Here is a 25,176-nt window from a genome sequence, read left to right on the forward strand (position 1 = left end):
AGGGTGACCCCTAATTTTAAAACAGTGCCCCCTAGTTCTGGACTCACCCACCAGAGGAAACATTCTTTCCACATCAACCTTGTCAAGACAGTTCAGGATCTTATAAACTTCAATCAAGTCTTCCCTCACTCTTCTAAATTCCAGTGAAAACAAGCCCAGTCTGTCCAACCTTTCCTCATAAGACAACCCACTCATTCCAGGTATCAGTCTGGTAAACCTCCTCTGAACCACCTCCAACGCATTTACATCCTTCCTTAAATAAGGAGACCGAAACTGCACACAGTTCGAAATGTGGTCTCACCAATGCCCTGTATAGCTGAAGCATAACATCATTACTTTTATTTTCAATTCCTCTCATAATAAAGGGTAGCATTCCATTAGCCTTCTTTATTCCTTGCTGTAACTGCAGACTAACTTTTTGTGACACATGCACTAGAACACCTAGATCCCCTGTCCTCGGAATTCTGAGTTGTTCTCTGTTTACGTAATACTCTACTTTTTTATTCTTCCCGCCAAAGTGAACAACTTCTCATTTTCCCACATTATACTCCATCTGCCAGATTTTTTCCCATTTACTCAACCTATCTATATTGATCTGCAACCTCCTTATGTCCTCTTCACAACATACTTTCCTACCTATCTTTGTGTCATCTGCAAATTTTGCTACCATGCCATCGCTCCCTTCATCTAAATCATTGATATAAATTGTAAAAAGTTGAGGACCCAGCACAGACGCCTGCGGGACTTCACTCATCACATCCTGCCAATCAGAGAAGGACCCATTTATGCACACTGTCTGTTTTCTACCAGCCAGCCAATCTTCTATCCATGCTATTATGTCACCCCCTACACCATGAGCTCCTACTTTGTGCAATGACCTTTTATATGGTACCTTGTCAAATGCCCTCTGGAAATCCAAGCAGAGTACATCAAAGGCCTCCCCTTTATCCACAGCACATGTTACTCCTTCAAAGAACTCCAATAAACTGGTTAAACATGATTTCCGTTTCACAAAACTATGCTGACTATTTCCGATTACCTTGAGTTTTCTAGGTGCCCAGCTATAGCCTCCTTAATGATCGATTCTAACACCTTCCCCATGACAGATGTCAAGCTAACTGGCTTATAGTTAGTTACCTGTTTTCTGCCTCCCCCCACTTCTTGAATAGAGCGGTTATATTTGCTACTTTCCAGTCTGATGGAACCTTTCCAGAATCTAGCGAATTTTGAAAAATTAGCACCAACGCATCTACTACCTCATTAACCACCTCTTTTAAGAGCCTAGGATGAAGACCATCAGGATCTGGGGACTTGTCAGCCCGCACCTCCATCAATTTGCTCAGTACCGCTTCCCTGGTGATTGTAATTTCACCAAGTTCCTCTCTTCCTTCCATCTCCTGATTTACAGCTATTACTGGAATGTTTTTTGTAGCCTCTATAGTGAAGACAGAAGCAAAATATTTGTTAATTGCATTCACCATTCCTTATTACCTACTATTAAGTCCCCATTCTCACTCTCTAGAGGACCAACACTCACTTTACTTACTCTTTTCCTTTTTAAATACCTGTAGAAACTCTTGCTATCCATTTTTACATTTCTAGCTAGCTTCCTCTCATACTCTAATTTATTTCTCCTGATTAACCGTTTAGTCATTCTCTGTTGTTCTTTATATTCTGACCAATCATCTGACCTGCCAATCATCTTTATATGCTTTTATATGCAATTATATGCTTTTTTCCTTAAGTTTGATGCTTAACTGCTTTAGTTCATCACGGATGGTTAGTCCTCCCCTTAGAATTTTTCTTTATAGTAGGAATATACTTATCCTGAGTATTCTGAAATATCCCCTTGAACGTCTGCCACTGCTTCTCTATTGATCTATCTCCTAGCCTAGTAACCCAGTTCACTTCAGCTAGCTCAGCTTTCATGCCCACATAGTTGCCTTTATTTAAGTTTAAAATACTAGTCTTAGACTCACTCTGTTCTCTTTCAAACTGGATGTAAAATTCAATCATAATGTGGTTGCAACTATCTGGAAGTGCCTTTACTCTGAGGTCATTAATTAATCCTGTCACATTACACAATACCAAGTCCTTTCTGAGGAGGCTTCTGCAGATTATGAAATGACAAAAAAGGCCATTCTCGCTGCTTGTGAGTTGGTCCCTGAGGCATACCGACAGAAATTTCGGAACTTCTGGAGACAGCCTTGGCAGACTTATATAGAACTTCAGAGGCTACAGCAAATTAATTTTGATCCTTGGATGTGGGCACTAAAGGTAGAGGCCATGTATGAAAACCTTAGGGAACTAATTCTCCTGGAAGAATTTAAAAATTGACTCCCTCTGTTAGTGAGAACCCAGGTAGTGAACCAGAAAGTTTCAACTGCCAGACAGGCAGTCGAAATTGCTGATGATTATGAGCTTGTTTACAAGCCAAACCCTTTGTCCGTCACCCCCACAAACCAAAGAAGGATAGAAGGTGGGAGAGTGAAAGGAAGACAAGTAGCTGGGGACAAGAAGAGACATCTGGGAACACCCCGGGATCTCCTCCTCAGGCCAGAAAAGAAAAGCTGAGGGTGGAAGTGAGGTCCACAAGGCTAAGTGTTACCATTGTCACAAGGTGGTATACCTTTGTGCAGAATGCTGGAAGTTGCGGGTAAATCCATGCGACTTATTGGGGTGCACATAGCCAATGTAGAGAAAGGACCTCTGACTGAGTGTACGATAGATCAGGCTGTAGCTCTGACTGCAGCTGTAAGGCCGAGTGCAAAACCGTTGTGAGTGCGGGGGACATGACCAAGATACCTGAGAGTTATAGGGAATTCTTGTCAAAAGGTACAGTAACTCTTTATCCCTCAAGTGAGGCAGGTAAACCTATAGTTATACTTAGGGATACAGGAGCCATCCAAACACTTATGCAGGGAAAAGGCATAACTTTTCAAACAGACAGCGCACTGAATGCCAAGGTTTTAATGAATGGTATTGGCGGGGAGTCAATACCAATACCATTGTATCGGGTGCATCTAGAGTGTCACCTAGCACTGAATTTTTTTTAAATGGCGGCCCATCCATGCAGGCTACATGCCAAAGAGCTGCTGCGATTCCAAGCGTGGTGGCTCATCTAAATAGCTGGGGCTGGTCGCCCCCACCCCCCCCCCCACCGATCACATGGAGGGGGCGGGCTGACCGTCCCCGGTATTGGTGTCAGTTGCCTTTGTGCAGGCGCTGGAGCCATTTTTAAAGGGCTGTTAGCCCTACTGGCATATTTAAATATTTAAAGAAAGATTAAATGAAAATTAATATATGAATCTCTTTTTCCCCTCTCCCACACCCCCAATAATAATTAAATTAATTATTTGTCCTTTCCCTCCAAAACACTTATCTTTACCATGTGACTTCCCCCCCCCACCCCCAAATTGCATAAACTTTAAACTTCAACCCTTCCCACCATCCCCTACACCCATGATGTTAATTTGACCCTGTTTCCACCTCCCCCCCCCCCAGCTCTGCTGCACTGATAAATTTACCTCCTCCCCCTCCCCACCAGTGTTGCACCTTGTTTACTTGGACGGGGATCCAAAGGCATGGGAGTGCCGGCTGCAGGGCCAAAGATTGCAGCGGGCCCTCAAGATTTATGGTAAGTGCATGCTAATCTATTAATTGACTTTATTTTCATATGGTGAATGTACTCCCGTCGCCGAGCAGCGGTGGGTGGAGGGGGGGGAGGCGCGACGGTGCCCCGCCGCTGCCAGGAGGATCGGCCAGACCCTGCCGGAGTCAAAGTCCATGGCTGGCGTCATCCGTGACCATCTTCAGGCCACCCGCCCCAATCTCCTCACCACCCCCCCCTCCAACCCCCACCTCCAAGGATCCCGATGTTGAGGGCTCCATAAAATCCAGCCCCAAATGTCTGGAACAGTAACTGTAGGAGTTGTCCATAGTTTGCCACTAGATGGAGTTAACCTACTCCTAGGGAATGATTTGGCCGGATCAAAGGTAGTAGTCACGGAAAAACCAAGTGAAGTTAAAGAGACAGAACAGTCGCAGGAAAAGGTTCCAGGAATTTTCCCTTCATGGGTAGTGACCCGAGCAATGGCTAAACAAATTCCATTGTCGGAGGTAAACTTGGCACCGCAGTCAGGAGTTGAATATCTGAAACTTGCTTTGGGTATAGGAATAATCTGAAGGAAATGTTTAATACATTTTCTCTGATCAAGGCTCAGGTTAAATAAAGTGGCACAATCAGATCTTACAGAGGTTGTGGCAAAGGGAGTTCTGGAAGGCTACTGTATTAAAAATGGGATTCTGATGAGGAAGTGGAGACCTTCTCGCAGACCTGCAGACGAACAATGGACGGTTGTTCGCCAAACAGTGGTGCCACCAAAGTATCGCCGGGTACTATTAAGGATAGCCCATGAAATTCTTATAGCAGGACATGTGCGGATCTGGAAGACCAAATCACGTATAGGTCAACATTTTTACTGGCCAGGTCCTTCCAAGGATGTGGTGCAGTTTTGTAAAATATGCCATACATGCCAGATTGTGAGAAAAGCACAACCTGCCATAAAACAGGCACCTCTAATTCCCATACCAATTTTTGGGGAATCATTTAGTCGGGTGTTGGTAGACTGTGTAGGACCTTTACCGAAAACAAAAGCAGGACACCAATATATACTCACTATCATGGATATGGCTACTCAGTTCCCAGAGCCCATTCCCTTGAGAACAATTTCTGCTAAGGTAGTGGTAGAGAAGTGAATCCAGTTCTTCACTCGATATGGATTACTGATTGAGATTCAGTCAGATCAAGGTTCCAATTTTATGTCTAAAGTTTTTCAGCAAGTTATGGGTAATTTGGGTATAACACAGTTAAAGTCTTCAGCATAACACCCACAGACACAAGGAACTTTGAAAAGCTACCATCAGACCCTCAAAACGATGATCAGGGCATACTTTCATGAATATCCCATGATTGGGATAAAGGGCTAAAATTTCTTTTGTTTGCCACTAGATTCACGTAATGAATCTATTGGTTTTAGTCCTTTTGAGTTAGTTTATGGACATGAGATAAGAGGTCCTCTACAAACTAATGAAAGAAAAGTTTTTTGAACAGAGGGACGAATCTTCTGTGCTGGATTATGTATCCGTAGTCTGGGAAGGGCTCACGAGAGCTTGCAAAGTAGCTCAGGAACACTTAAATGCTTCCCAAATAACTATGAAGAAATAGGCAGGCAAGCATGCCAAGACCTGAACATTTCAACCAGGGGATGAGGTGTTAGTATTACTGCCTTTACAGGGTGAACTGTTGAAAGCACAGTTCAGTGGTCCATATAAAGTGGTCAAAAGAATTGGTCAAGTAAATTATATGATTGACACCCGAGATCACCAGAAAAAGAATCAACTGTGTCATATCAATATGTTGAAGCAATATGATCGTCTTGAGGAGCATAAGCAAGTGCAGGTATGTCAGATAGTAGGGACAGTGAAGGATGAAAGGGATAGTGAGGATGAGGCAGAAGGAGGCCTAGACAATTCTCAAATTGAACCTCCTACTATTCAGTTAGCTAATACTGAATTATTAGGGAGTTTGAACACTATGATTTCATATTTAGATGCAGAACAATGAGAAGACTTAATAAGGATACTCACAGCAGTTAAAGGAATCTGTAGCGATAAGCCATAATGTACAACCTTAGCCATACATGCTGTGGATGTAGGGGGAATCCTTTCCTACAAAACAGCATCCTTAACACTTAAGTCCACAGAAACAGGCCCAGGTAAAAGCAGAAATCCAATAAATGCTGGAAAACCACCTAATTGAACCTAGTCAAAGCAGCTGGAGTTCCCCAGTGGTATTAGTACCTAAACCTGATGGTTCAACTAGACTCTGCATAGTCTACAAAAAGGTTAATGCGGTAACAAAGACTCCTACCCAATTCATCGCTTGGAAGACTGCATTGACAGAGTGAACAGTGCAACTTTTCTAATAAAAATAGATTTATTAAAGGGATACTGGCAAGTTCCTTTGACACCCCGAGCTAAGGAAATATCGGCCTTTGTCACATCAGATGTTTTTTTCCAATGCCAACTGATTTTATTTGGGCTAAAAAAAAACCTCAGCAACTTTTCAGAGACTAATGAACCAAGTTGTAGCCAGTGTTCCTAACTGTGTGGTTTACCTTGATGATGTTGTGGTACACAGTGACACTTGGAAGGACCACTTGGAACAACTAAAAGCTCTATTTAGAAAATTACATTCAGTTGATTTGGTAATAAACCTTGCCAAAAGTGAATTTACAAAAGCAAGAGTAAACTACCTTGGGCATATTGTATGGCAAGGACAAGTGTTGCTAAGAACAGCGAAAGTACAAACATTGGTGGAGTTCCCTACCCATAAGTCTAAATGAGAAATCATGAGGTTTTTGAGGATGTGTGGTTTCTACCGAAAGTTTGTACCAAATTTTAGTACCGTAGTTACTCCACGTAGTTGCTTATGCTCCTCAAGACGATCATATTGCTAGAGAAAAAGAAAACCAAGGTAGTGTGGTCAGGGGAGTGCCAAGCATCTCTTGAGAGGATGAAAGCCATTTTGATGAAAGAACAAGTGTTGGCTGCTCCAGATTTCACGAAGCCCTTCAAGGTAGCAATTGATGCTAGTGACCTGGGAGTCGGTGCAGTCCTGTTACAAGACAATGATTCAAGTATGGAAAGGCCAGTGGGATACTTTTCCAAAAAGCTAAATTGACACCAAAAAAGTTATTCAACAATGAAAAAAGAAACCCTAGGTCTATTATTAGCTCTTAAGCCTTTTGAAGTCTATGTCTGCCACGACTACAGAGAGATAATGTTATATACTGATCATAACCCCCAGCCTTTGTGGAAAAATTCAAAAACCAGAATGCTAGACTATTCCGATGGAGTTTACTATTGCAACCTTATCACTTAAAGATCATCCACATTGCGGAGAAAAATAATGTAATTGCAGATGCTTTACCTAGAATCTAACTTTGCTTTGAGTTATCTGAGTGCAAGGATTGTACAAAGCAGTTATAAAGTGAATGAGTATGAGTGTGAAATGTGTTTTACATTTTCCATCTTCTCTTTTTTCCACACTTTGTAATGAAATGCAAAAAATGGTGTTTCACCCCTCCAATGGTAGAGGTGTTACAAGTGCTTCCATTTTTTTTGAATTAGGAAGATTTGTGTTTTAAAGCTGAAAAAAGATTCCATATATGCTGGAAATTTGTTTGTTTGTTTTTTAAAGAAGTCAACAGAAGGACTGTCGGACTTGGTTTGTAAACAACAGTTAGTGGAAGGCACCTGTTTTCAGATAAATACCCAGCAGGGAGCTTTTTTTGCTTTGGGGAAAATGTATACAGAGAAGTGACAGGTCAAGATTTATAGGGGGCAGGACGCTTGACTCCTGAGATGTTTTTGGTTTCTCCTAGGACAGGCAGTTGGGATATGGACAATGGTTTGAAAAGGAGTTAAAGAATCAACCTGCCAAGGACAAACCCCAACTCAGCCTGTTCCAGCTCTTTGAAAAGCCTGATAGTTTTTCCATCTCTTTCAGAATTTCTGAGAAGCGGGTGTAAGAAACTACCTGAAACCTCAGTTGCTGCGTTTTTCCTGGAAACCCTGCTCAAACTGATCTTCAATGTCGCCTGAAAAGAGCTGCTCTAGGAAGATCCCAGTGACAGCTGTCTATGTGTATTTGGGACACTAAACCAAAACAAAGGACATCTAACACCTTTCCATATCTTCTCTTTTTCTTCAAGAATTAGCAAGCATTTGGCTAAAGTATTCTTTTTGTCTGTTTGCTTTTGGTAATAGAGTGCTAAAGAGTAAATCTCTTTAGTTTCTGGAGTCACACATGTGCCAAACTAGGTAAGGGCAGCAGATTTCCTTCCCTAAAGGGCATTAATAAACCAGATGGGTTTTTACAACAATCAACAATGGTTTCATAGTGACAGTAGCTTTTTAATTCTAGATTCATTAATTGAATTCCAATTTCATCATTTGCTGTGGTGGGATTCAAACCCATGTCCCCAGAAAACTAGCCTCGGCCTCTGCAGTGCTAGTTCAGTGACATTACCACTACGTCACTGCCTCCCACCATTTTGTAGATCTTTGCTCCTTCCCACTAACGTCCAGAAGATTCCGCCTGTTATCTCTGTTTCTCTCTCCATGGATGCTTCCTGAATGTTTCCAGCATTTTCTGTTTTTATTTCTTTTAAACCTGTTTGAAGCTGCACTGGAAATATACTCCATACCATGACATATCCTAATGGTGTTAATCTACCTCATCTGTAAGGTCGAGGGGATCTTGTGTCACACCCCTCCAAAGTCAGGTTGGTACTTGGCTCCAGATATATCCCAATAAAGGCAACAACAAAAAATGGATATGAGGAAATTGTGAGCTGGAGTTTCCTTGTTACATATATTTTGCTGTAAAATTGAAACTGCTTTGCAGTAAAGCTGAAGCTACAGCAAATGAAAAAAGTTTTCAAAGAGCCGATGCAGGTGCAACATGGCGAATGGCCTCCTTCTGTTCTGTAACATTCTATGATTCCAATAACACATGGTTAAATAAATTCAGTTTTATCTTCCCATACAAGACCAAAAATACACTATATGCATATTTTGCTCTGTCTTTTGTCATTTATTTCATTGTCATCCAAATTTTTTGTCCACCTTAGGGAAAAGATTTTAATTGTATTACTTACAGCAACAATAATGTTCACCTAATGATTATGAGACCAAGAAAAATAACTCTGTGCTTTCCCAAATAAATATGGACTCTGTACAGATTTACAATATCAGATTGTTGGTACCCCACTGGTCAACTATGCTGGTTCCGCTGCTCAGGGAAACCATATCTTGTTAACAAGGTGAAAGCTTATTACAGAAGAACTGTTTGTTTAGACTGAATGGTATATTATTATCACTGTGTGAAAATTATGTACATAACTGGAGGTTTATGCATAGTGATGATTAATTAAAACTGAATTAGTCCAGCAACTGGAATGTTGCTGCTGAGGAGCAACGTGACATGCTTGTTAAGATGTCTTAAATATAGCAACACATTTAAAGGAGAATAAAAATGTAATTTGCAAAACTTTTTAATTCAGTGGTTCCAAAACAGTGAGATGGACTACCTGACACAAGGGGCTGACTTCTATACGCCCGCTACTGAAATCATGCCAAGGAACAACTACGATTCCAAGTGCGGCGGCCCATTTAAATAGCCGGTTTGGGCCATCCCCATCCCCCTTTGATCATGTGGAGGGGGCGGGCTGTCCATTCCCGGCAATAGCTTCAGCTGCCTCTGCATAGGCACTGATGCCATTGCTGGCAAATTTAAATATTAAAATAACGAGTAAATGAAATTAAATACATCTCTTTTGCCCCCAATAACAACTAAATTAATTATTTTCCCTTTCTCTCCCAAAATGACCTCCCCCCTCCCCTACAACTGCACAACCTTTAAACTATAACCGTTCCCACCATGCCCTACACCCATGATGCTAATATGGCCCAGATCCCCCCCCCCCTCCCCCCACTCCCGCATTGAGAAACTTATCTCCTCCCACCTCCCCACCAATGTTGTGCCTTGTTTCCCCGGATGGGGATCCTGGAAAAATGAATGAAAAGCCCTGGTTTATTTTTTAAACCTATTGAAATTATTCTCATGACTTCACTTGATCTATCTCCAGTTCTTGATAAGGACAAAACTTGGTGTCAGATCTCCTGAGCATAGAATCTAGGCTGACACTTTGGTGCAGTACTGAGGGAATGCTACACTGTTTAAAGTGCCATCTTGTCTTTTGGATGGGATGTCAAAATGTCTGCCCTCTCAGGTGAAGGTAATTTACCTCTTGGCACTATCTGAAGAAGAGCAGGAACGATATCCTGGCGCATATTTCTTTCTCAAACAAAAATCATTAAAACAGATTGCATACGTCATTTATCTCACGCGGTCTATGGGGCCATAAATGGGTAAATTGACTGCGGACTCTGCAACTTCAAAAAGTACTTAGTTGACTGTGAAGTGACATTGTGTGGACATGAAAGGTACTATATAAATGTAAGTTTTTTTCTTTGCAGTGTTAAATTAGTGAAAGCATTTATTAAACAATGAATGAGCAAGCCAATACATGACAAAGTTATAAAATACCAATCTATCTCCCATGACCTGGGAATATGTTGCTTGGCTAACCTCACACTATGGGGGAGGTCAGCTTGGCATTTAGTGGATATGACCAGTACCTAATCGCGTTATCAGCCCATACCGCTATTTAGCTGAAAGAGAACAGACTATGTAAGCAACAAATAATACTATTTTGCCTGGAAGTAAGCAACCTATTATTCGTTAGAAAACAAAATTTTGCTCTCCGTATCAGCTCTCTTCTCCGGGTTAATGGAACTCGAAGCTATTTCCTTACGCCAGCATTTTATCCGGCACTAACCGTACAGTGCGCCCCTGGAGAGTACACTGATGCCAGATGCGGATTATATTTAATGGCAGCACGTGTCCATTTTGGAAATCTACATTCTGCTGACTGAGCATCCTGCCCCTCCGTTAGTGAAGGCGGTGATGTGATCGAAAATTACTGTAATTGAATGGAAATAGGTCTTGAGGCTAAGGTTTTAATCAAGTGGACAAGTTCCATTAAGGTATTCAGCACATTTCTGTGCTTCAGTCTTTGATGTGATGATGTTTAACACACGCTGAAATGTGGGTGTCTGCCCTTTATAGAACATATCTTGTGCAGTCTTACTGTGGACAAAAGACTGAGGTCAAAAATACGCATTTCAAGCAATCGCGAATTTCTTTCAATCTTTGTGTATAATAGTTTTATTTGGGAAATCGTGACATGGACAAAATAGTATAACACAATGATTAAAAAGGTTGGTAGCTTTTCCTCGGCTGTTTTTCATTTAAGTAATGTATTGGTGGCGAGTGCCAATAATCCATTCCAGTTCGACATCTAATTTTACTGGCAAAATGCAATGAAACTGTTGAATGTGATTTTGGATTTCAATCGCAGTAAATGTAGAAAGAGGCTAAAATAAGTTTGTTCTCACTATTGGTCCTTATCAAACATACTACCCTACACAGCTGTATGTGAAAAGCGGAGAGGGTACAAGTGCAGTCTAACCGCCCAGGGTTTAAATGTCGATGAATCTGCAAACGGTCCCGCTCAGGAAACAGTGAAGAGTGGGGGCTTCATAACAGGGATGTCAGCCAACTAACCCGTTCATCTTTAAAACCTACTGATATATATCATCAGGATAGCTTGGTTATAATATTCTAGGTAAAAACAGCAATCGATCCCCACTGCAGCTATGAAGCTGCAAGGTTTCAATCGTACCACAACACATCGTCCTCGTGTACCTTTTATCGGAATGCATTACTGATCATCACCAAAATATTAACCGATTTACCTTCTGGTTCATCAACAGTAACTGTCAGAATAGCTCGTTCATGTGGGAGCGGATCAGATGTCTTGTTCTACCTTCCTCGGCTTTGCTTCAATTATAATTTAGTATTCATCAAGTAATGCATAATGAAATATATGCATATTCAAATCTATTTATCGTCTTCAAAACCTGCTGGAATTAAAATAATTGGGATAACCTGCTTCTAATATTTTCATTTGGGTTAAATCAGCAAACCAAAATGATTACATTGCTGCTTGTTTAAATATCAGTTAGTGCTAGATATTGCTACTTCGGAAAGTCTCTAATTTAAAATACAGATAGTACCAGTCATTACGTAGCAGCACTCATTACAGATGTTCTTGTCCTTTTATTTTATTGTCTATCTTTGCTTGCAATGTTGGTACCGCAAACCCAAAGGGACTGGTTGTGGAAATTATAGAACATCCTATCCTGTAACTACCTTCCGGTCCATTGCTTGGGGTGGGGGTGAGGGATGCTAGAAGAAGGGAGGGCAGGGGACACCTCCCACAAGCGGGAAAAGTGACTCATTCACAATTTCTGATCTGCTGCCAAACCCCACCTCGGATTTAACCTTTGTGAATCAGGAAGATGCAGAAGGTGAAAATCTTGCCGGCCATCAGCCCCCGTTACTTGGTCAGATTTAACTCCGCAACCACTGCGTTATCCAGGCAGAGGCGAATGCAATGAAACTCAGGCTACTTTGCTGCAATGACTTGTCCCTCTGCAACAACAGCGCAGCCAACAGCAGCCTGGACATTGATGGCACTTTCAGCACCGCGGACAGGGACCAGGGCGGCGAGGACGAGCTGCTGCTGCCCACTTTCTCAACAGCTTCCAAGGTCAGGGTGGTCATCACCTTGGCCATCTTCTTGATCTCCTCCTACCTCAACCTGACGGTGCTGTGCGGCGCCCTGAGAAGGAAAGGCACGGGCAGATCCCACATCAGGACATTGATCGTGAACCTGTCGTGCGCCGACCTGCTGGTCACTTTCATTGTGATGCCCTTGGATGCTGCCTGGAACATCACGGTGCAATGGTACGCTGGGGACCCAGCCTGCAAACTCCTCATGTTCCTCAAACTCCTTTCCATGTACTCCTGCGCCTTCATCACGGTGGTGATCAGCCTCGATCGCTACTGTGCCATTCTACACCCTCTGGGCATTAGCAGAGCCAACGAGAGGAACCGAACCATGCTCATCGGGGCCTGGATCATGAGTGTCATTCTGGCTACACCTCAGGTAAGACACCTAAGACCTACAATCTGTGCATCAAGGCGTCGAGATGAAGGGGGCTTCAAACTACGGTGGCAGTGCAGTTCGAACAAGCCAGGATGTGAGAGTTTTTTTTAAGTAACCGCACAATCATTACCCTAAATCCTCGATTAGTATTATATGTAAATACTTCACCGATGCAAAGCTGCATCCCAGTTTGGGACAGCACACCGCCTCATCTTTTTATAGCTTTGGTGCAATGGATGGGATATTTGCATATGGGCGAAGCCGAACTGAAAATCACAAACACTGCATTTAAATGCAGGAGCGCAAAGTTCAAACTGTATTGAAAAACTAGCAAGTAAGTACAGGTCGCTCAAATAAAAGCAAAATACTGCAGATGCTGAAAATCTGAAACAAAAACAAGAAGTGCTGGAAGTACTCAGCAGGTCTGGCAGCATCTGTGGAGAGAGAAGCCGAGTTAACGTTTCAGGTCTGTGACTTGATGAAAGGTCACTCACCTGAAACGTTAACTTTGCTTCTCTCTCCACAGAAGCTGCCAGACCTGCTGAGTATTTCCAGCACTTTTTGTTTTTGTTGTAGTACATGTCACTCATTCCGTTTGCATTGTTGCTGGTTTTAGGAGGATATCATTCGATAAAGGTTTCACTAACGCATTGTTCGTAGCGGATGCATTTATTATACCATGGGTGTTGTTTCTGTTCTTTCCCAATTTTAAAAGCATGAATGAAGCTGAAATGTAAAGATAAGTTTAACATACTAGATTAATTGCCGAAAATTTCAATGTATCACGTTTGCTACTGTTCAGCACGATGAATTTCATAGATCACTTAAAATGTCAATGGAAACTGTTTAGGAATTAACTAGAAATTCCAAACAAACAAAAAAGTCACAATTTACTATGTCACTCCACATAGCGCCCAGAGAAGTTCTCCCCCAATGTTTTACCATCTGAATGAAATGCACTTCTCACGCATATGATCAGTTGGGTAGCAAATAGCTGGGCGAATGTAATCAAAGAGGTTGGTGTAATAAATCTATGTTGATGCATTTTATAAGGAAGAATGTTTTGTTTTGTACATTGACTCCTAAAGAGATAGATTCAAAGTTAGTTGCATTCAATTGTCTAATTGTATCTTAACACTGAACCACCTCCTTTTTGCTTCCACGATGGCATGTTCTGTACTCTTGCGGTTGTGGATTGCCTTATCACTAGTCACTCTCTCTGGTGTAGCTTGCTTAGATATGGACCTGGGGCTGCTATCACTTTACCACCATCCAAATCATTGCTGAGTAGCAAATCTATTCTGGCCAAATTTTAACTAAGCATAATCCCTACAGTAACAGGTCCAGAGACTAAGCTGCATTGCAAATGGACCAAATACAGGGGTATAGACATGTATCCACCCTCAATGCCTTTTCCTAGAACCTTCGCTTTTAGTGAGCTCTCAGGTGGGCAGATCATTCCTTTGCTCAGCATTAAGGGCTGAGTGCCTCCTGTATCTCAGAGCAGGACAATTTTTTTAAATTTATTCATTCATGGGATGTGGGCGTCATTGGCCAGGCCAGCATTTATTGCCCATCCCTAATTGCCCTAACTGAGTGGCTTGCTAGGCCATTTCAGAGGGCATGTAAGAGTCAACCACATTGCTGTGGGTCTGGAGTCACATGTAGGCCAGACCAGGTAAGGACAGCAGATTTCCTTCCCTAAAGGATATTAGTGAACCAGATGGGTTTTTACAACAATCGATAATGGTTTCATGGCCATCGTTAGACTAGCTTTTTAATTCCAGATTTATTAATTGAATTCAAATTCCACCTTTGGCTGTGGTGGGATTTGAACCCATGTCCCCAGAGCAATACACTGGGTCTCTGGGTTACTAGTCCAGTGACAATACCACTACGCCACCACCTCCCCCTAAACAATGGATTTGCCTATCTCATTAGAGGGGTACAAAGGCATCTTTCCTTTTAAAATGAAATTCTAATAGCTTTCAGGAATCTTTTCTACTTCCATCACATGAATGGCAGTATTCATTGAAGGGTTCATCACCATGGTTAGAGCCACAGGCTTGTCTACCTTGTTACCTGCTTGGGCACCCGTTTCTTGGCTAGCCTTGTGAACTCCTACAAAATTTACTGGCTTCCCCTTTAACCTCCAGCAGTCAGCTTTCACATGCCCTTTTTATTGTAATAGGAACACACAGGTCTATGGAAAACATTCATGCCCTATGCATTTTCTTTTCTTATTGGTGGAGGGATTCATACATTCTCACTTTTGGTTTCCTTGTCACTAGCACCCCATCTTTTATCATTATCCTACTTTGTGTCCTTCCTAAACTTCTAGCAATTATTATGGAAGGGTTTTACCTGCATAAAGGGTTTATGAGTAAGCTCATACTCATCTGCCATTGCAGCAGCTTCTCTCAGCCTTGTAATTCTTTGTTCCTCAATGTAAGTTCTTATATTAATAGGTATGCTATTTTTGAATTCTTCCAATATACAAAATTATGAAGGGCACTGATAGGGTAGATAGGAAGAAACTTTTTCCCTTAGCAGAGGGGTCAATAACCAGGGGGCATAGATTTAAGGTAAGGGACAGGAGGTTTCAAGGGGATTTGAGGAAAATCTTTTACACCCAGAGGGTGGTTGGAATCTGGAACACACTGCCTGAAGGGGTATTAAAGGCAGGAACCCTCACAATATTTAAGAAGTATTTAGCTGAGCACTTGAAACGCCATAGCATACAAGGCTACGGGCCAAGTGCTGGAAAATGGGATTAGAATAGAGAGTTCTGAAGAAGGGTCGCTGACCTGAAACATTGACTCTGCCTCTCTCCCCACAGATGCTGCCAGACCTGCTGAGTATTTCCAGCATTTCTTGTTTTTATTTCAGATTTCCAGCATCCGCAGTATTTTGCTTTTATATTAGAATAGATAGGTGCTTGATGGCCGGCACAGACACGATGGGCCGAAGGGCCTGTTTCTGTGCTGTATAACTCCATGACTCTAATAGGATTCCTTCTCTTAAATTTTGCTATAAGAATTATAATTTTAAAGATCGAATCCAGCAATCGAAAGCCGTGTACTTAATTCTTTCAAATTTAAGGAAGATTTGGGCAGGTCTTTTCCTAGCATTCCTAAACTTTTTCCGATATGCTTTTGGAACTAATTTGTATGCATTCAGTATTGCAGTTTTAGTTTGTTCGTAGTCAAAAGAGCTCTCTTCTGACAGCAGTGAAAAAGTTTTGTGAGCCTACCCACAAACTTGCCTTGTAGGAGGAGAGTCCAATATTATATTGGTCATTTAACTTAGTAGCTATTTTCTCAAAGGAGACAAAATAAGATTCCACCTCCTCTGCATTAAATTTTGACACTAGTCGTGAGTGGCTCATAACGTCAAAGCTTTGCTCTGAATTGGGGTATGTATTTGCCTTGCTAGTAGTACCCTCACTTTGTGGTCTCAGTCATTCTCTAGCTAGTTCAAACTCTCGTGCCTCTCTCTCCCTTTGCACTTTTCATTCCTTTCTCTTTTTCCCTTTGAAACTCTCATTGCAGTTTTTGCATAGCAAGTTCTCGTTCCAGTTGAATTCTAGCTAGTATAACCTTGTCAGCCTCAGCTTCCATGCCTGTTTCTTCCATTTTTGAGTCAATGTAAAATGATTAGCTAGTGTTTTAAGGATCTTGGGCTTTCTTGCTTTCGGCTTTAAAGTTACTCCCACCTGGTTAGCTACAGCTTTTAGTTCCTCAACATTTAATGAATTTAATTCTCCCTAAGATCCCTTCCTGTTCTACAATTACTTTGGCCTTGAACATGGCCATATCATAAAAATTTTAGCACAAAAAACAATATGAGAAAACCTACTTTTTTTTTTTACAAATTTACGATCAATTTACCTCCCTGTGTCCAATTCACTCATTTAATCTAATGTTTCACATCCTGGACAATGAGCTCCCAATCTGTTATGGACAGGTGGGAAATGACGGGGATGGTTTTCCCTTTTTCACCTCTCAACTGACAAGACAGTGTTTTTTTTAAAATAAAAGTGTTTTAACTCCTGAACATTTTAATGGTCAACAACAGGCCAATAACAGGTTTTTTTGTAAGTTTAGAAGGAAGGCAAGTTTTTATTATACAATACCCCAAAAAAACTCAACTTCACCCAATCTCACACACATATGGATATACACAGACATACACACAGACACACACACACGGTAGTGATAAAAAATCATGCTTTAGGGTCTACTGAGTTTTTTAAAAAAAAGTTCACTGTAAAACTTGCTTGAAGGAAAAAATAAACTTGGAAGGTTCAGGAGGACGGATGTGTTGTAATAGTCTTCTTTGGTTATCTCTCAGTTACAGTTCAGTTGCAAAAGGCTGGTTTGATTTCTTAGGTGGGAAGATGATGGCCTTTGGCAAATTCCAGTCACTGCCTACATGTAGTTTAAGATGGAGATCTTTAGCAGGATCCTTCCTCTTCCCTGGTAAAAGATGGTATCCTCACTTTTGAACTGAACTGAATTAAAAATGACACAGATTCTGAAAAGAATTAAAAGCGACATGGGTTCCACTCCAATTGTTCCATGCCACCCTGCCACATCACTTGTGTGCCTCAAGCCTGTTTGGCGTTTGTTTTCTGATAAGTTCATTATATAGTTTACAATTTTTCCCTATGTGAGCGTGACAGAAGAGAGACAATTTAAATGAAATTGTACCATTTTAAAGGGAGTGCAGGAAGAAGGACACCTGACAGTTCAAAAATACAAATCTTTAAAGGTGGCAGAACACGTTGATGAGGCTTTTAAGAAAGCGCATTGGATGCTTGGCTTTATCACTAGAGGCACAGAGTACAAAAGCAAGGAGGTTATGCTAAACCTTTATAAATCACAAATTAGGCTTCAGCTGGAAAATTGTGTACAATTCTGGGCCCCACAATTTAGGAGGGATGTCAAGGCTTTAGAGAAGGCTTAAGGGAGAGCTACCAGAATAATACCAGGAAAGAACAACTTCTGTTATGTGGAGGGACAGAAGAAGCTGAGATTGTTCTGCTTGAAGCAGAAAAGGTTATGTGGAGATTTAATTGTGGTGTTTAAAATTGTGAGGAGTTTTGATGGAGTAAATAAGGAGAAATTGTTTCTATTGGCAAGGGGGTTGGTAACTAAAGCACACCGATGTAAAATAATTGGTAAAAGAACCGGGGGGTGGGGGGTGCGGGTGGGGGGGGGACTGAGGAGAAATTCCTATGCAGCAAGTTGTTTTGATCTAGGCAGCACTGCAAGAAAGGGCGGTAGAAGCAGATTCAGTAATAGATTTCAAAGTGGAAATGGATATATACTTGAAAAGGATAAGTTACAAGGCTCCTTCAAAGAGCCAGCACAGCCACAATGGGCTGAATGGTTGCCTTTTGCACTGCAAGATGCTATGATTCAATTATTCTAGTCATCAACCTTACATTTAGTTACTTTAATTTACTGTGTGAAAATACAGCATTTAGAAATCAATTACTTTTTTATCGTTACAGCTTTTCCTCTTTCACACTGTCTCCATCGTTGTACCAGCTCCATTCACTCAATGTGTGACTCATGGTAGCTTCAAGGAGCCTTGGCAGGAAAAGGTTTACTTTTTCTTCACCTTCCTCTGGCTCTTCCTTCTGCCGCTTATAATCATGGTATTTTGTTACACAAGTATATTAATCACCATTACAAGGAAGATGACAGTAAATGGAGAGGGTAAGTACTTCATTTTACCCTTATGCATTGTCCTTGTAGCCACTGTCAAACTCACTGGTGCAATTTTAAAATGTGAATCTGTTTAAGAAACATTTAGGTGTTCTTGTGATGGATCAGGAGGCAAATACAGCTCCTGGTGCAATACTGTAACATACTGATCAGGAAGGTCTCAAGTATTCCCTTGAGTATAGGATGTTAACATGGTATGACATCAGATTTCTGGGGCATTTGGACCAGTTCTGGGGAAGGTGGGACCTGTAGAAGCCAGACAGTCTGCACCTGAACAGGACTGGGACAAATATCCTTGCAGGAAGGTTTGCTAGTGCTGTTGGGTTGGTTTAAACTAGATTGGCAGGGGGAACCTGAGTGCAGTTTTAGATTGGACAAATTCAGGGCAGGGAACAGGATGCAGAAAATTAGCACAATTAGCAGGTGACTCTGAAAGGCAGAAGAAACAAAGGTTAAAAAGTGTGCAATGCAGGAACTTGGCAGTGTTAAAGGGTATTTATTTAAATGCAAGGAGTATAGTAAATAAAGCCAATGAGTCGAGGGCACAGATAGACACATGGCAACACAATATCATTGCTAGAACGGAAACTTGGCTTAAAGAGGGGCAAAAATGGCAGCTCAACATCGCTGGTGTTACGACCAGGCGAGAAAAGTGTCTAGGAGTCTTTTACTGTCTTCACCTGGTCTTATTGTAACAGGGTTTAATTTTAAACAGACTGTGTTTTGAGCTCCCCCTTTGGTGAATCCTTGTTTACCACTTTCCAATTATAAGGCAAACAAATGAGCATAAACAGGCTTTCTTAGGGTTAAAGAAAAGTGAAATTTATTAAACCTTAAACTTAAACTCTAATACTGTTAACGCCTATGGCTATATGATGCGCCCACGCTAGCATGCACATGCGATACACACATGCAAATAGGGACAGAAAAGAGCAGAAGAAAAATAAATAGAGAGGTTTGAGGCAATGTCATAAGAATTTCTTGTTTACTGTACTTTGAGCTCACTGTAGTCCTTTTGTAAGTAGTCCTGCTTTTCGTTGGGGCCCAGTATTCTTCTTAAACCTTGTTCACTATAGGAGACTTTTTCTCTTGGGGTTCATGTGTCTTCAATGGTTTGCGAAGCTGGTGAAAGCGAGATGAGAGCAGACAGGAGAGAGGTGTTTTCAGTCCAGGAAAAAAACAACCTTCTGAGTTCAAAATCCCTGTTGGAAGTTCAAATTCAGAAAAATTCCAATGGTCAGCCAGTCATGTGACCAAACTGGTCCTTCCACATCTGTTTGTGTATTTGGCCATCTTAGCAGTTAACCTGGAATGCTAGCCTTTCCACTTTTAACATCTGGTCATCAAAAGTCCATTGTGGATTAAATTGGAGAAGGAAATAGTTTATTTGTCCTTTGAAGTACTTGATAGTTTAAAATCAATGTTCATGTGGCAAAATTAATTTTCCTCATTCTTGGCAGGTCGGGGGCTTGCCTGACACTGGATATAGAGTTTTCAGGCGTGATAGAGAGGGATATAAAAAAGGAGGAGTTGGAGCATTATTAGTTAAGGAATCAGCTTTGAGGAGGGATGATATGCTAAATGAATCATCAAACGAGACTATATGGGTGGAGCTCAGAAATAAAAAGGGGGCAGCTACATTACTGAGACTGTACTATAGACCCCCAAATAGTGAGAGGGAGATTGAAGAACAAATATGTAGGCAGATTTCTGAGTGCAAAAACTTTAGGGCAATAATAGTTGGGGATTTCAACTACCCCAATATCAACTGGGATACAAACAGTGTGAAGGACACAGAGGGGACAAAATTGTTGAACTGTGTTCAAGAGAACTTTTTAGCCAGCACATAACAAGCCCAATGAAAGGATACGCAGTTCTGGATTTAGTCTTTGGTTATGAAGCTGGGCAAGTGGATGAAGTAACAGTGAGATTTTAGTGAGTTTTTTTAAATGAGTTTTAGCATAATCATGGAAAAGGACAAAGGTTAAACAGAAGCAAAGGTTCTAAATTGGGGGAAGGCAAATTTTATGAAACTGAGAGGTGATCTGACGAAAGTGGACTGGATACAGCTACTTGAAGGAAAATCAGTGGCAAACCAGTGGGAGGCATTCAAGAGTGAGATACTTCAGGCACAGTGTAGGCATGTCCCCACAAAGATTTAGCCTAGTACTGCCAAATCTAGAACCCCCTGGTTATCTAAAAACTTACAGGGTAAGTTAAAAAAAGAAAAAGAAAGCATATGATGATCACAAATATCTTCATACTTTAGAAAGCCTAGAGGAGTATAGAAAATGCAGGGGTGTAGTAAAAAAGGAAATTAGAAAAGCAAAGAGAGGACATGAAAAATTATTGGCAGGTAAAATCAAGGGAAACCCGAAGATGTTTTATCAGTACATTAAGAGCAAAGGATAACTAAGGAAAGGGTAGGGCCTATCAGAGATGTACAAGGGAACTTATGTATGGATGCAGAAGAAGTGGGCAGGGTTCTTAATGAGTTTTTTGTCTCTGTCTTCACAAAGGAGAGGGTTGATGCAGACATTATAGTTAAAGAGGATGGGTGTAGAAATACGAGATACGATAAGCATAATGAGAAAGGAAGTGCTTGAGGGTCTGACATCCTGAAAGTGGATAAATTGGCAAGACCAGATGGATTGCACCCCAGGTTGTTAAAGGAAGCCAGGGAGGAAATAGCAGATATGCTGAGGATCATCTTCAAATCCTCACTAGATACAGGCGAGATACCAGATAATTGGAGGTCTGCGAACGTTCTACCATTGTTTAAAAAGGGTGCGAGGGATAAGCCAGGTAATTATAGGCCAGTCAGTCTGACCTCAGTGGTGGGTAAATTCTTAGAATATTTTCTGAGGGACAGGATAAGCTGTCACTTAGAAAGGCACGGATTAATTAGGGATAGTCAGCATGGATTTGTTAGGGGAAGGTCATGTCTTACTAACTTGATTGAGTATTTTGAGGAAGGAACAAGGAGGATCGATGAGGGTAGTGCAGTGGATGTGGTTTACATGGTTTTTAGTAAGGCATTTGACAAGGTCCTGCATGGCAGATTGGTCAGAAAAATGATACAGGGGAAGGTGGCAGGTTGAATCCAGAATTGGCTCAGTGACAGGAAACAAAGGGTAGTTTTTGTGAATGGAAAGTGGTTTCCAGTGGTGTTCCACAGGGCTCAATGTTGGATCCCTTGCTGTTTGTGGTATATATTAATGATCTGGACTGAAATGTGGGTGGCATGATTGGGAAATTTGCTGATGACACAATAATTGGCCGTGTAGTTAATAATGAGGAGGAAAGCCGTGGACTCCAGAATTATATCAATGGTTTGGTTGAGTGGGCGGAAAAGTGGCAAATAAAATTCAATCCAGAGAAGTGTGAGGTATTGCATTTGGGGAGGGCAAATAAAGTGAAGGAATATACAATAAATGGGAGGATATTGAGAGGGGTAGAAGAAGTGAGAGACTTTGGAGTGCATGTCCACAGGTTCTTGAAGGTGGCAGGATGGGTGGATAGAGTAGTGAAGAAGGCATATGGATTGCTTTCCTTTATTGGCTGAGGTATAGAGTATAAAAGCAGGGATGTGATGCTGGAACTGTATACAGCATTGGTTAGGCCACAGCTGGAGTATTGCATGCAGTTCTGGGGTCACCACATTACAGAAACAACATAATTGCTCTGGAGAGAGTACAGAGGAGATTTACAAAAATGCTTCCAGGGCTTGAAGGTTGCAGCTATGAGGAAAAGATTGGAGAGGCTAGGGTTTGTTTTCCCTGGAACTGAGGAGGCTGAGGGGTGAGTTGATTGAGGTGTTCAAAATTATGAGAGGCCAAGATAGAGTGGACAGCAAGGACCTGTTTCCCCTGGCAGGGAGGTCAGTTAGCAGGGGGCACAGATTTAAGGTGATTGGTAGAAGGATTAGAGGGGACATGAGGGGAAACTTTTTCACCCAGAGGGTGGTGGGTTTCTGGAATTCACTGCCAGGAATGGTTGTGGGGGCAGAGACCCTCAATTCTTTTAAAAAGGTACCTGGACATGTACCCAAGGTGCTGTAACCTGCAGGGCTTTGGACCAGATGCTGGAAGGTGGGATTATTTTGGTGGCTAGTTTATTTGGCTGGTGCAGACATGATGGGTTGAATGGCCTCCTTCAGTGCTGTACCTTTTCTAAGGTTCTATGATTCTATGGATAAAAGGATTTGAAAGTGCAGATAAAGAGAAATTAGTTCCCATACCGCGAGAATCCAGAAAAAAGAGACATAATTTTGAAATTAGAACCAGGCCATTTAGGAGTGAAATGAAGAAGCACTTCTTCACACAAAAAGTAGTAGAAAACTGGAACTCTCATCACCAAAAGGCTGTGAATGCTAGAGCAATTGAATCTTTCAAGACTGACATTGATAGATTTTTATTAGGTAAGGGCATCAAGGGATATGAACCAAAGTAAGCAAATGGAATTCAGATTCAGATCTGTCACGATCTAACTGAATGGCAGAGCAAGCTTGAGGGGCTCAATGGTCTACTCCGTTCCTATGCTTTACTCTGTTCCTGTGCTCCTAAATTCAATCACTGGTTTGATGTGAGTTGGCCGATCTCAACCTGGGCAGAAGTGGGACTGCAACCATTGGCCTCAGTGCCCTGGGCCAGGGAGGAAAGAAAAATCATTTTGGTTTTCCTGTACTACCGGAGATTCAGTTCATGCTGCCATGAAATGTTGATTTGTGCCCATGATAATTCACCCATTGGGTTTTGAATTTCACCTGTACATTACAGGGAGGTACAGAGTGGAGATCAGATACTTGCCAGAAGGAGTGGAAGACTTCAGACATTGGGCTGAATTTTCTCGCTGGGGGCGGCAAACAGAAGTTGGGAATGTTTCCGGGTCCTGAACCCTCCTGGGGGGGGGGGGGTAACAGTCACTCATTGGGGTTTTGACAGGGATATCCCCTTAATCGGCATGAAGACAGGTTCTCCATCCAATTAAGGATGGTGGACGGGCTCTCGAAGCTGGAGGGCCAATCAGAGGCCTTCCAACTTGAGAGAAGCAACAGCCTGCAATGTTGGTCAGTAACGAAGAGGGTGTGCTTCAATATAGAGGCACCCTCTCACCAACCTTTTTCAGTCTTAAATTAAAAAGCAGATACAGCAGCCCAAGCCATCACTGTTCAGGGTGGTGGGGGTGGTGCAGGGGGTGGGGGATGGGGAAATCCCTATACAGGGTGGTCTATGGCTACACCCACACCCAAGTAGGCAGGGAAGGCCTCTAGGCCTGCCTGGAGTGCTGGCACTCCTGGCCTGCCACTGGGTGCCCGCCTCCAGGTACCTAAACTTGCCCCGGCAGTGTGGGAAACTGCAGGCCGACTGGAAAATCCCAATCAGTCTCCTTTAATTGGCCTTAACAAAGCTCTTAATGAGGGTAATTGGCTACCCACTGCATGGGGTGGGTAGCCCTAACGGCCCCAAACCCGCTTCCTCCAAAATGGCCTGTGTCGAGAATGGCATTGGGAAACCGGCACATTGGCTGGCGCCTCTATTATCAAGCCCCTTCTGCCTCTGTTCTTGCCCTCAGCAGGACCCAAACATTCAGCTTATTGAATCTGCCTTGGCCACAATTACGTATCTTTTAGCGTCTTGTTATGGAGAGGTCTTGGAGCAGGTCACCTGATCACACTTTTGCCCGCACTATGGCAGGTGATGCAGTCGCTTACAGAGAGGGAAGGGAGAAAATTAATTTTAGCTTCAATGAAGGAAAAAAGGCAGTTAAATAATAATCACCTGGATTATAAAAGCAATCAAAAAATAGATCCATTTAGATTACTTACAAAGGAATGTGACTGAAAGGAATTTTATATGTCAGTAAAAGAACAAGGGTGCTGACTTTTGCCCCACGCCAATATTAAGTTAAAATTAAAACATGTTTTCTCTAACAGTTGAATGTTGATACTCATGATAATGGTTATACTTTAATTTTTTCTAGTATTCTCTAAAGATGCAGATTCAAGATGTAGTAAGAACTACATTCCCAAAGTGCGAATGAAAACCTTAAAGATGACCATTGTCCTTGTGAGCACATTCATCATTTGCTGGACCCCATACTACATCCTGGGATTTTGGTACAATTTTTTCCCAGCCATGATAAACAAGAAGGAACTTCCTGAATCAATCAACCATGCACTGTTTACTTTTGGGATGCTGAACAGTTTTGTGGATCCAGTGGTTAGCCGTATTGGTTACCTTAGGCTCAACAATAGCTGATGCAATGAGCAAGATGGCTAAGATTATACTAAGCATACACAAAGTGAAAAAAGGCAATTGTCTATCAATGCCCTGAAATTCTCCGGGCCAATTAATTGTGAAGTTTAGCACTTAGTATTGTTACCTAGTTTCATTTTTCCCGAGAATGTTTTCTATCTTCAGCGGCCTGCTAAGCAATAAATGGCAAGTTAATAGGCTTGTGATAGTAATGTGTAACAGCTGCATGCAGTTGAAAAAAAGGTATTAACTGTCAGTCAACTTGTGTGATTTTCTGGGTCAATGGATGACATACTGGAGTTTTTACTTATTAGTCTTTTTGTTCCAATAATGGAGCTGTTGAAGGAGACTCACTGACCTCTTCAGCTGTCTAATAAAGACTTGTGCAGCTACACTGATGTGTACTCAGCTAGAACAAACATTTTTCAGCTCAGGCACCTCTGGATTAACACCCAACCCAATCCAAATTGTTTACTCGCA

At 41.8% G+C, this 25,176-nt stretch overlaps 1 protein-coding gene across 1 annotated transcript; it reads left to right on the forward strand.

The window, feature by feature from the left end:
* The first annotated feature begins 12,149 nt into the window (after positions 1-12,149).
* Positions 12,150-24,699, forward strand: LOC137369354 (gonadotropin-releasing hormone II receptor-like). Its single transcript, XM_068030440.1, has 3 exons — positions 12,150-12,704; positions 18,223-18,430; positions 24,422-24,699. Exons 1-3 carry the CDS (start codon positions 12,150-12,152, stop codon positions 24,697-24,699), a joined length of 1,041 nt encoding a protein of 346 aa, XP_067886541.1.
* Positions 24,700-25,176: the final 477 nt, after the last annotated feature.

The sequence above is a fragment of the Heterodontus francisci genome, chromosome 4, assembly GCF_036365525.1.
Source record: "Heterodontus francisci isolate sHetFra1 chromosome 4, sHetFra1.hap1, whole genome shotgun sequence".
Taxonomy (NCBI): domain Eukaryota; kingdom Metazoa; phylum Chordata; class Chondrichthyes; order Heterodontiformes; family Heterodontidae; genus Heterodontus; species Heterodontus francisci.

Excerpts from the sequence above, each read along its gene's own strand:
- LOC137369354 (XM_068030440.1), top strand. The coding sequence starts at position 12,150 with ATGAAACTCAGGCTACTTTGCTGCAATGACTTGTCCCTCTGCAACAAC. Across the intron at positions 12,705-18,222 it reads TCATTCTGGCTACACCTCAG|CTTTTCCTCTTTCACACTGT; the intron begins GTAAGACACCTA and ends TTATCGTTACAG. Across the intron at positions 18,431-24,421 it reads GATGACAGTAAATGGAGAGG|TATTCTCTAAAGATGCAGAT; the intron begins GTAAGTACTTCA and ends AATTTTTTCTAG.